Source organism: Balaenoptera physalus (assembly GCF_965194825.1).
Source record: "Balaenoptera physalus genome assembly, chromosome: 16".
NCBI classification, from domain to species: Eukaryota; Metazoa; Chordata; class Mammalia; order Artiodactyla; family Balaenopteridae; genus Balaenoptera; species Balaenoptera physalus.
This window is the reverse complement of record NC_138898.1, coordinates 3,618,020-3,630,541: the sequence shown is the minus strand read 5'-3', so window position 1 is coordinate 3,630,541 and position 12,522 is coordinate 3,618,020. Positions and strand designations below refer to the sequence as shown.

At 53.3% G+C, this 12,522-nt stretch overlaps 1 protein-coding gene across 12 annotated transcripts in view; it reads left to right on the top strand.

Annotated features, from left to right (window-relative positions):
* The window catches only part of PHACTR3 (phosphatase and actin regulator 3), a 420,216-nt gene that overhangs the window by 308,685 nt on the left and 99,009 nt on the right, over positions 1 to 12,522 (top strand). For 10 of the 12 annotated variants that reach the window (XM_082428333.1, XM_082428335.1, XM_082428334.1 and 7 more), the window contains one exon: positions 9,957 to 10,118. The exons of the other annotated variants lie outside the window; for them this stretch is intronic. In XM_082428333.1, coding sequence (XP_082284459.1) covers positions 9,962 to 10,118 — 157 coding nt within the window. In that variant the 5' untranslated portion in view covers positions 9,957 to 9,961. The remainder of the gene's footprint in view (positions 1 to 9,956; positions 10,119 to 12,522) is intronic. 12 annotated transcript variants of the gene reach the window in all.

Here is a 12,522-nt window from a genome sequence, read left to right as displayed (position 1 = left end):
CATGGTCAAACAGCCAAGATGGACATTAAACTAATGAACATGAAATCAGTAGCTAATTATAAATTCTATTGAAGACCATGGCAGAAAAACTAACAGGAAACCTAACAGGTGAGTATAGAGGATGGGGCCGTGAGGAATGAGTAAGAGTTCATCAGGGAAAAGTGTTGCCTCTAGAGGGATTGGCCTGGGAGGCAGCCCTGTGGTGGGAGGAGCAGGAAGAGACAGACAGAACTAGCGCATAGTGGGGCAGGGGCTTGGCGTGGTGTGAGATAAGCAGAGACCAGGACTCTGGGGCCACAGTTGAGGTTTTATATTTCATTCTAGACGCCACTATGACATTAAGCAGGGCAGTGATGCAGGCCCTGTTTGCTTAGGGGAGCAGGATTAGTGGATGCCTGGAAACCAGGGAGGAGGCTGCAGAATTGGAGGGGCAGCGTGCTGCTGGCCTGGAGCCCAGGGGTTAGAAGTGGGCAGGACAGTAAAGGCTCAGGATCAGAAAATGTTCCTTTTCTCCCTTTTTCTTCTTGGGGTGTCCAGTAGTGCTTTTTCCCTGAAGACATTTCCAAAGGGACCATTTAAGGCAGGAGTTGGCAAGCGACAGACCATGGACCAAATCCTCCTGCCACTGGTTTTTTGCAAATAAAGTTTTATTTAAATATAGCCACGCCCATTGCTTTACATATCATCTACTGCTGTTTTCATGCTACAGCAGCAGAGTTGGGGAATTGTAACAGAAGTTGTCTGGCCCTCAAAGCCCAAGTTACTTACTGTTGAAGTCTAAGATATTTACTATCTGGCCCTTTACAGAAAATACTTGCCCATCCTTGACCTAAGCAAAATGAGTCTGGGACACATTTTCTAAATACAAATCTGTTGGCTCAGAATCTTCCCAGCATTTAAAACGTGTTTAGTTCCTGTGAAAAATGCTAAAGTATGCATATTTTAAAATTAACATTTGTATGTCCTTAAGTGTTGACTGACATTATTTAAGAATCTCATCTTACGCTTGAGGTTTGGAAAGTCAGAGTTGGAACTTGGGCTTTGAAGATGTTGGGCGATGTTATTTGTCTAAATTTATACTGTGATGCTAAACTCTCCTGATGCATTATTTTACTGTTTATGTCTTCTCTCTGAAACACTCCTTTGTCTCCACTCTGTAAAATAGGATCTTTAAGAGGAGGCCTCTAAAACCAGCTTTTAGTCTTTGCAAAGTCTTTGGGCTTCTTGCAAAATAATTTTTATGAGCGTTTGCTTGTGTGCAGATACAGAGCATCCTACTAAACCCAATGACAACAAAGCCGGTTTTCCAGATCCTTCCTTTTTCCTTCCCTGACCCTGTCATCTTCATGTTTCAACTCCTGGTTCTAAGCTCTGTGCAGCCTTTTTGGATCCACTTGATTTACAGATTTGAGCTGATTTCACTTGGAGAATTGGCCATATGTCTGGCAGACACCCGCCACCATTGGCAGAATTATGGGGTTGATACTAAACAGATGGGCTTTCTAGTTAGATGTGCTGTTTTTTCCACGATACATATGAGGGAAAAAAGAAGCCACTTTAATAATGTCTTGATTTTTCCACTGGTGTCAGAGGCATGAATGATGCCCATTTATCTAGAGTTAATTTCAGCATCATTTCTGCGTAGGAGACCTTAGACAGCTGGAAGAGGCTTAGAGACTTGGGAAATTTTGAGACTCAACCTCTGCTAAGATCTTAGAGAATCCTGTTACCCTTGGAATACAGATATTGGGGAAAAGAGTGTTAAATTCCAAAAATAAATTGTCGTTAGCACTACTTAGCAGGACTACATTCAAAGTGCTTAATCTCAGGTTTATTGCTCAAACTCCATTTGACAGCTTTTGTGTGGTTATTGCTGTCTGGGCAGCAAGATGTAAATGCGGATTGGCTGACCCATCTGTTTAGGAAAAGCTGGCCAAGCGGCTGAGCGGGATTGCTTACTGCGGGACTTATCAAAATCTTTACCGTGATAATATATGGCGGTGCTCTTCAGGGAAGGCTTTTAGTGTAGGTAGTGTTTTCCCAAGTTTTCATTCACAAAGCATCGCCCATGCTAGGGTTCCATGGGACATGCTTTGGGAAACACTGGTGTCATGCCCAGATGGGGAACTTTAGGTCGGAGAACTTGGGCTCCAATGCCAGACCTACCACTTCCCAGCTGTATGACTTTCCACGTGGGCCCCCCATAGCTTCCACTTCCTAAATGTAAAATGGAGCTGAAAATGTAATCCCCGCCTCCCGGGGTTGTTTTGTTTGGGTTGAACATCCAAAAGAATTTGGTGGCCTCCCTGCGAGCATTCAAAGGTATGTTCTCCTATGAGCACATACCCCTGCTGTTTGAGTCACAGTATTCCAGGGGCCGTTCTTCACTCTGAAGCTCAGCCAGGCTCTTGAATTTCCTTCTGTTTGTTCCTTAGCACCTCGACTAATGGGGAAGGGAGAGAAAGGAGATGCTGTCTGCTTAGGGGGTGGCTGGGAGAAATGACGGGGCAGCATGGGGCCGGGAAGTTGCTTAGGAATTACAGTTATCCCCCGCTGGCGGGGGGCACAGAGGTGGCTCAGCTCTTTGTTAATTACCATTGACCCGCGCTTTGATTCATTTTCAGTTTTTGTATCACAGGATCAATCTCTTTCATTCCTTCCTTCATTCACTCCTGTCCCCGGCACTGTCCTGGGCACCTGAGAAGGAGGAAGAGCCCGCTGTGGGGTCTCTGTTTCCTCCAAACTGGAAAGGCAGCAGTTTTTCCATCCCAGGGGGCTCTCGGCGTTCACAGGTTCTGATGCGTACGCTCGCAGAGCTGTAGGGAAAACTCTGCAGCGTTGCTGGGAATAGAGCCGCAGACCTTTAGGAATTCTTTCCCCCTTTAAATAAATTCACCCGTCGTGCTAAGCCCTGCCTCCCCTGCCACACCCCCTTCCTGGAAGCTGTTCACGTGTGGCCCTAGTTCTGCGTATTGATCAGTGCTCCCCACCTATCCTGTGCTTCAGTCATTTCTCCAGAATTTTCCAGTAGGAGTGGAGAGGGTCGAACCAAGAATACTTTTACGTCTGGGAGACTTCAAATCCATTTCGTAAATTTGGTTTTGGAGGTTCGGACCCATCCAGGTGGTGGGTCTGTTAAAACACCCAGCACTTTCTTAGAGGACAGCGGCCGTCAAGCCACGTCTCTTGCAGCCTGGACATAAGCCATTGGTCTTTTGACCCTAAATGCCGTGACTTTAGTATACGTGGCTTTAACGATCTTCTCTCCCCCTTCACCCCGTATCCCAGATAACAGCGCTGTTATCATCTGCTCCGAGGAGTCTAACATTGGGGTCAGGACAAGGGCTTTTGGAGCAGATGTCCTGATTTCCAAGCCCACTGTGTCACTTTAGCCGCGTGACCTGGGAAAACTGTTTCACACCTCTGCTTCCATTTTCCTCATCATAATGAGAGTAATGAAGATAACGACCTGCCTTCTTGGGTCTTGATGGGAATGGAATGAGCTGATTCGTGTCAGGTGCTCAGGACACAGCTTGTCACACAGTAAGTGTCCAACAGATGCTGCTGTTGCTGGTGACAGTGACGACAGAACAGACCTTGGCTTCCTTGGTTCTTCTGTATGTGTTACTGGCTCACACTGGTTTCTCACCCAGCTCTGGTGAGGGCTCTGCCTCAGCGACATCTCTGGATCCCTCTCTCCCTTCTCTGCTGTCCCACTGCTCTCGCCCTGCCTGTCCCTTGTCAGGGGGCCTCCTGGCCTTCTGCTTTGTTCCATGAAGCTGCCGCCCACACTGGCATTCTCTGCAGCCTTTCCACAGGGCTGATCTTGTACCAGATCCCTCAGTGCTTCCCTGCCCTCAAGGCTCCTATCACGGCCACATAACAGCTCTTCTTGGCTGGTCACGAGACTGCTGTCCATCCCCTCGATCCAGAAACCCAGAGAGCTCCAGCCTAAGGGTTCTCAGGTTCAAGTACACAGACCCATGCCAGCAAATTAGGAACACTGAGGACAACACAGCCTTGCTATTTTTTCATTTATCAATATATTTATTGATATATCAATAATAGAGATTCCTTTCTTACTTTGAGATGATCTTTTCCTATTACTGATAGTCGGTGGTGATGATAATGATGATAATTTTGTTTCTATGTATGTGTGTGTGTGTGTGTGTGTGTGTGTGTGTGTGTGTTGGTCATCAGCTGGCACTGCAGAAAGCTGGTATCTCTCTGTGGATCCCAGTTTTATACATGGAGATTTTACGGGGCTCTGAACCTCTGACTGGCGGTGTCAGATCTTGCTTCGCTGCGTTACCGTTATCTTCCAAACACCATGTACGATCATGCTTTTATGGGTTTGCACCTTTTATTCAATTCCTAGTCAACCTCCAAGGCCCAACTCCAGTATCACCCCCACCCGCAGTAGCCGTCTCAGAGCTTGCCCGCTCCAGGCAAGAAGACTTACTTCCCCTGCAGCTGTAATCCTCCATCCTGGTTCTTCCTGGTGATTCTGTGCACCTTGATCTTCTCCGTGGTCACTGAGCCCACTAGGGCAGCGGGGTGTCCAGCACCTCTCTATTCTACCTCATACCTGGCACGGTGCTTTGTTTAAAGAAGCTGGTCACTCCGTATTGCCAGATGGATTCTTTGGGGGCAGGGAAGGACGCATGGAAGAAATAGAGGCCACGCTCTGTTGACCCACATCCCCACTTCCATAGCTCGTATCACATTCTGAAGTCGTCTCACTGTCTGTAAGCAGGCGAGCTTTGTGCAGAGCAAGACAGCATGTCAGTTTGTGTTTACTGCTCTGTCTCAAACTCAGAGCAGCCCTGGCACACAGCAGGCCTCAGCGGATGCTTGATGAATGAATTTGTGAATGAATGAATGAAACAAACAAGCAAAAGGTCCCGTTCCAATACTGTCTGATGCGGATGGTGCCTGTCTTCCCTAGGAGGCCAGCGGCTCAGCATGTGGCACCAGGTAATCGGGGAGCGGGGCTTCCCTTCCACTGTGTTTTGGGGAAGGTGACCTGATGAAGTGGAAGGAGACAGGGCCAGGTCAGGGGATAGAAGATGACGAAGCAGAAATGCCAGACATCCCTAAGGCGAGGACTGTGGAGTCAGATGGTCGGGGACCACATCCTGGCTCAGGCACTGGCAGCTCTGCATCCCAGATTCACAGGTCAAGCAGGTGTTTATTAGAGCACTTCCTGGGTGCCAGGCGCCAGTAAAGATGCCAGGGACCCACAGCGAGCAAGACGGCCACAGTTCCCGTTCTCATAAAGCTTACGTTTGTTCCAGTGGGAAAGATAGATGGTAACAATAAATAACAGATCCCAGGATGATATCTGAGAGCGATAAGAGCTAGGATGGAAGGGAATATTAGGAATAAAGGAGTTGGCCCTGAGCCAGGCATGGAAGTTAGTCCATAAGCTCAGTGACCTCAGCCATGGCATTGGTGCCCTTCACTGCCTTGTTCTAGAAGTGCCTGACTTGTAGGTTTGTGGGATCCGTTGATGGGGTGGTGGCAGTGGGTCCTGGGGGACAAGGGCCCTGACTGCCGTTAACCTCAGAGGGGACCGGGAGAGGGCTGGAGTTGTCGAAGGGACCAGAGATGGGAAGGGCTGGAGCCGGCACCTGCAGCCCCAGCGCGGGGCGCCTGGCCCGTCCGTCGCTTGGGAGCCTGGGCGGCCTCCTGCCTGCCTCGCAGCTGCGTGTTGTACTTTCCCAGCAGATGTGGGGAAACATTTGTCATTAATTAACTGCTAATGCTTCACAGGTGGCAGAGGTGCCCCTGGAACTTAGCACGGCGTGCTATTCAGAGGCTGCAGGGGTCTGCTAATGTGTTGAATCTGGGAATCCTCCCTGATGTGGGAAGGAGGTTCCCGGGCAACTCCAGGGACACTGAGCAAATTCACGGGCTGTGGATAGAGGGTGGTGGCGGTCCCCCCAGCCTCCCTTCTGTGTGACACACACGCACAGGTGCACGCACGCCCACCCATCCAGGCACACGCGTGCACATATGCACACACCCTCTCTGCTAGACGCACGCCTGCCCACATGCACTCCCGCCCTCCAGTGTGAGTGGGCCACATGGTACCCAGGAGGGCCCGCCCCCCTCTGCTCACTCGGACCCCCGTGCACACCGTCGGTGACCCATTCATGTGCTTGGGTGGCTTGCAAGTGATTCCTTCACTGGACTGAGCATCTCTTCTGAAATTGCTGGCCTTGGGTTGAGTGACAGCCCTCAGGAGCCCTCACCCCGCCTGGCCCTGGGCCTGCACCGCCTGCGGCCAGGAGGGGGGAGAGGGTGCTGGAGGTGCAGGCTTCAGACCTCTGGAGCCTGTCCCCACCTTTGCTCCCCCAGTGACAGCAGGCCCCTGGGGAGTCGCTCAGACTAAGGTGTCTTCCTGGTCGCGCACATTGGATATTTGGTAAATGAACAAATCAGGTCGTTTGAGCTGAAGAGACCCAGTCGCTCCTGCTGAATTTTGAATCAGGTTCAAGCCCCTGCGTGCCTCCCCAGCTGCATCCATGGCCCTCATACCCTGCGTTCTTCCTCCAAGCCCTCGACCTCACTCTTCCTCTGCCTGGGACCCTCTTCCCTGCCCCCGCTCCCATCTACACCGCTGGCTCCCTTTCACCCAGGCTTCTGCTCCAGTAACCCCGCTCAGAGCAGCCTTTCCTAACCCTCCGTTGCCAGGCAGCCCCCGCGGCTCCCGCGGCTCCTGGGGCAGGTGCTGGGTTCTGTCCATCCGTCCTCACGTCTGGAAGGATCTCCGTCACCACATGGGTTCCTACCTTATGTGTTCTAGGCACCAGGGATTCAGCTGCAAACCAACTGTCAAAGGCAGACCCTGCTCTCAAATCAGGGAGGTGCCTGTGAGCAGCAAGCAAACAAATAATTGTGCATCTACGTGTGGGGCTGTGTGTGTGTGTGTCTGTGTGTACGCACGCAGATGTATACACACACACCAGGTGATAAATGTGATGGGGAAAGATAAGGAGAGGAAGGCAGCAGGGAACTAACTATGGGGCGAGCAGGCTTGGTTTCTTAATATCCCCCCTCCCGCTGTCCGTCTCCCGCTGGCCACTAGAAGCCCCACAAAGGCAGGGATTTGTTCTGTTCGCCTCTGTATATTCTTCTCCTGGTGCAATTCCGGCACATGGCTGGTGTCAATAAGCTTTTGTTGAATAAATGAATGAATGAGTGAGTGAACGGATGAGTGAATGAATTCTCAAGGGGAGAGTGGTGTGCAGTCTGTTCAGGGGTCAGCATGCCCTGCCTGTGCCCTAGGCTGTGCTGTGAGGACCCAAGTCTGTCAGAAGTGAGGTGGGAACCACAGTACCTGCTCCAGCCGCTGTGGGGAGGGAGCAGGGAGGCAATGTATTAAAATAGTGACGGTGGAGGGGGAAGGGGTGATGAGGAGGGGGCCACAATGTCCCTTCTGCCCACCTCCCATCGGTTCAAGCAAGCCACATGGTGAGCCCCCAGGCAAGGACTTGGGAAGTCCCCTGTTCCCCCTATTCCCCCAGCAAGGCCGGGGCAAAGGTGAAAATGCAGGGAGGGAGGAGGAGAGCGGTGTCAGCACTTCAGCCCCAGGTAGTGAGTGACAGAGCCAGGGTGTGAGCCCAGATCCCTGCTTCTGGCACCTGCATCCAAACAGTTACGATATTCTGGTTTCCATAACATGCCATAGATGCTAATGCACAATAATGCTGCTGATGAAATGGAACCGGGGGCTAGTGGGCGGGGCTCGGGAGCAGATTTCGGAGACCTTTACAGCCTTGGCAATTTTGTCCTAAATGAGAAGGGAGGCCACAGGGAGTAAGCAGGAAAGCGATACGATCAGGCTTACATTTATAGGGGTTCACGGGGACACCAATTAGAAGGCTTGTGTGAGCATCTGGGGTAGAGATGCTGGTGGCCTGGACTAAAGTCACAGTGATACAGGTGGCAGATGGAGTGAGGTTTGGGGTCTGATTTGTAGTTTATTCTATGTGCTGCTCCTTTTTGCTTTGGCTGCCAGGAAGCTCAGAGCCACACGTGGTGTCTCTAACCCCTGATGTGGTGGCTCTGTCCAGACTCCCCTTCCTCTGGATTTCCTTGGACACTCATTTGTCTTGTTGGGCGTGTGTTTCTGATAACGGCCACCCATCCTCTGTGGAGTGAGATGAGATATAAATAAAGCGATGACAGTTCTTCCTCATCCACGTGCGCATCTCTGGGGATCTTTGTCTTTATCTTCAAACCAGCCTGGAAGCTTGGGGAGACCAGACCATTTCTTTCTCCTTTGTGCCAAAAATGCCTCCAGGACAGTCAGCTTTTCTGGGGCCACATGGCACTGGCCGTTCCACTCCCATCTGGCATCCGTGGGCGGAGGAAGGAAAGGAGAGGATAATAACATGGAATAAACTGCCTCTGAGGAGAGAAGGACCATCTGCATCCTGCACGCCTGGAGTGTGGCAGTGGGGCTCGTGACCGGTCCTTAGACTGCCCTGGCTCACTTACTACCCCACCCGAACTTCCTGGGCCCCTGCTAGGCGCCGGGCACTGGGGTTATAGCTGAACACAGGGTGGAGAATGTCATTGGCTTAGGAGCCTGGCTGGTTTGCTAAGTCTGCAGGGAGAAGTCCTCAAACGAGACCCCTGGGCTGTCTGTCCCCACGAGGTTTCTTTGTGGACCTCCTGCGGACCCAGCCTCCGGTGTACACTTTAACACTCAATTAAATAACAGCTGGAGACAGGCACTTCCCTGGCGGTCCAGTGGTTAAGACTCTGCGCTTCCACTGCAGGGGTCGTGTGTTCGATCCCTGGCTGGGGAACTAAGATCCTGCATGCTGCACGGAAAAAAAACAGCTGGAGAGAGTGGTTGGCTGGGATGGTCTTGGTTTACGCCTCCTGTTGTGTTCCATCCATGTGTGTCCTGCTTTGGGTGATAAAGTTATATCGTCACCCTAGAAGCAGCTTAGAGATACCAGAGGGGCCTCTGGAGTCAGGCTGCCCGAGGCCAGCATCCCCTCGCTCTGACAGCTGACAGAATGGCTTGTGGCTCCGAGCCTCAGTGTACCCATTTGTAAAATGGGTCTAATAACAGTCTCCACCTCATAGATTTACTATGGGGGTAAAATATGATAGCACTCGGCCCAGAACAAGTAGTGACTAACTTTTGCTCCATAGTAATTATTGTATTACTTATACAATATAAATTATTATGAAAATTTCTACTGAAAGTCACCTGTGCTGGCACGGCATGTTAATCAGAGTGGGTAGACAGTTTCAAAACATAGATAATATTACTTCACATGGATTGTGACATGCTATCAATAAACTGTGTATTATGTGTGTTTACCTGTGTTTCCAGACTTCATGGCCACCGTATGGTCACACCGAATTTTCCTCTCAACCCTAAGTATCAGGGATGATGATTAACTTTATTTTCCAGATGTAGAAACTGAGGCTCAGAGGGGCTGAGTGGCTTGGGCTGCTGACGGGCACAGCCCTCTGGAAGTCAAACCTCAGGGATTGTTCTGGAGGCTGCCGGCTGGGGCTGCCCGTCCCTGGGACGCCCGTCCCATGGGGCGTTGGGCTGGGTCTTTTGATGACCGGCCCATCCCAGGTCCTGGCCCCTCTGACTGCTGGTGGCCTCCCCTGGCCTGGTCCTCGCTCACTCCAGCCCTGCTCTTCCTGCATCTTTGGGTCTCTCTAGGGCTTCTTGGTTCTGGATGCACTCTGCCCCTTCTCACAGGCAGCATGAGGTGAATTAACCCAACTGAACGTGGGCTGGTACATGATGGAACAAGCCCCAGAGAGTCTCCATCGCCTGGCCCACCCTCTTGAGCCCCAGGCTTTGGAGGATCACTGGTGGCCCCAGGGAGGAGGGGAGTCACCTCGGGGCCCCCAGGGTGTCGTGTGGGCTTGGTCATCACTGACCCCCTCGCTGGGTTTTCGCCTTCCAGATGAGATGGACCAAACCCCCCCAGTGCGCTCCGAATATCTGGTCTCAGGGATTCGAACTCCCCCCGTGAGGAGAAACAGCAAACTGGCCACCCTGGGCAGAATCTTCAAACCCTGGAAATGGAGGAAAAAGAAAAATGAAAAATTGAAGCAGACGACGTCCGGTGAGCACCAGGGAGAGGGGGCCTGGCGTCACCGTCACCGCGCTTTCTCTTGCCGATGTTGGGAGGGGCAGGCCGTGCTCTGTGGCCTCTGACGGCCAGGAGCTGTTCAGCCTCCTGCGGGTCCCCTCTCTCCACCGGCCCTTCCAGGTCCCTGGCTGGGGGCGGGGGCGGGGAGGCAGCTCCAGGTCCCACCCGTAGCCCACTCACCGCCCAGCCCCTACGGGGCACACACGTCACCCTCGACCTAGTTAAAAACGCAGACTCAAGGTCAGTGCAAGGCCAGGCTGGAGCTGAGACCTGGCTTGTAACCATCTCTCCTTCCTGACCACACCGGAGTGGGGAGCGCCCAGACCCTCACTTTGACAGCCCCGGGGCCTGGGTCCCACTGTCCCCAAGAGCCCCCTGGGGGATTCACTCAGAGGGTCGGGGCCGCAGTTTGGCCTCGATACCGACGCTCACCGGCTCCTAAACTCCTGAAAAGGCTTCTCCTACCTGGGCAGCCCCGTCCGGATGCTCTCCTCCCACTAAAGGACCCCAGAGCTCCCCTCACTCACCTTCAGCTCTGTGGGGAGCTGGGTTACGAGGGGCTGGACCGCTGCCCCCGCCCCCTCGAACTCCAAGCCAGGAGCTCTGGCCATGAGACTGACCCAGGGGACGCATGTGGTGACGACAGCACAACTGGCCATAAGAGTAAAAGCGACACAGCGCGTTTCTAACAACTCAGTGCTCAGAAGCCCCCGTATCCCAGCGCTCCTGCCCGTCTCAGGGACGGGAAGCGGGATCAGATGGGCAGCCGCTCCCAGGGCCAAGCAGCAGCGGGTTGCGGGCTTGGGGTTGGAGCCCTGGCAGCCGGGCTCGGGTCTGGTTGCTGGGCGACAGGGTGCCCTCGGTGAAGCGGAGGTCGGTGCCCTGAGAAGCAGACCCCAGGGGAGACAGCGTCTCGGCTCCCGCAGGCCCGTTAGCTGCGGCTGGAAACACTTAGCGAGGGAGCTGCTCGTGGGGAGTTAGTCCTGGGCCTCGGGGACCCGCCTGGTAAGTGCCCGTCTTGGGCTGTTGCCTCTGGCGGTCCCTGTGGTCCCAGCCTTGAAGTGGCACAGACTCCCGGGCTCAGAGGACGGCAGAGGCAAAGCCAGTGGCGGGGGGCAGGGGGGGCTCCTAACAGCAGCAGGGGGTACTTCCACCCACACTTTTTACGCAATTTACAAAATTATTTTTTTAACTACCCAAGAATTTGATGGACAAATTCTCCTCGTCAAGGATGAAAGCAGAACAGATGTCGATATTCGATGAACCTTGTGTGGCTTCTGTGTGCCAGGCACAAAGTAGACAGGGAGACCCAGACCCTGCCCGCTTAGAGCTTTCCGCCAACTGGGGGGTCAGGCGACAGACAGGCACGTGTGACAGTCACGACCCTGGCGGGGCTGAGGAGGAGGTGGGGGGGTGGGCGTTGCCCTGGGCTGAGTGGCCTGAGAAGACCCAGGTGACGAGGTGACACTGAGCTGAGACGTAATCGGCCCCCTGGAGGAAAGCAGGGAAGAGCATCGCAGCTGTGGGAACAGCTGCGCAAACGCGCCGAGTTGGGAAAGCCTCGCCTGGGCATCAGCGAAAGGCTTGGGGGGCCAGAGCGGGGTGACCTCTGTGACCTTGGGGAGCCCCTGATGCTCTCTGGGCCGTGGGGTTGGAGGGTGAGCTGCGTGCTCTCGGGACCCTGTGCCCCCGGCCCACTTGGCATGGGCTGCGGGGAGCAACCTGTGAGTTTTTCAGGATGCTGTGTGGACCCTGCCGGAGGACTGAGGGTCTCCAGCTTAAGACCAGCATCCCCGCCTTCGGGCAGGCATCCCCGCTGGGCCCTTTATCAAGCATTTGGAATTCTGCAGATAGCACTGCATTTCATTTATTTATGCTAAACCATTCTTTCCCCCCAAAGTGTGGGATGTTATTTATTTCAGCCTATCCAATCCCCGTTTTCACAGGCATCCTTGGTTAGGATGAGATGAAGTAAAAATAAAGATGATTTAGAGAGAGGAAAAAAAACCCAACAATGCAGACAGTGGTTTGGGCAGAGTGGGGACTGGGTGACACCGTGAAGGTGGCTCTCGGAAGCCTGAAGTCTGGGAAGCGGCATCTGAGCCCGTACCTGCTCTGGGAGGGGTGGGCGGGTGGCTTGAGCCGTGGGGACAGGTGTGCTGAGTTGCAGACAGCAGCCCCCGGCAACTGCCTCTTCAGGTCATTGGGAGGACTCACAAGTCAGTGCATCTGAGCAGGATGCCACCAGTGCTGCCACCCAGCGCTGGTCGGACAGTGGGGTCCCTCCGTTCTGGAGACCTTCACCCTCGTCCTGCTCGCCCCTGTTTTTGGACTGGGTGGCAGCCTCTTTGCTTGCACCTCCCAAAGCCAGAGTTGC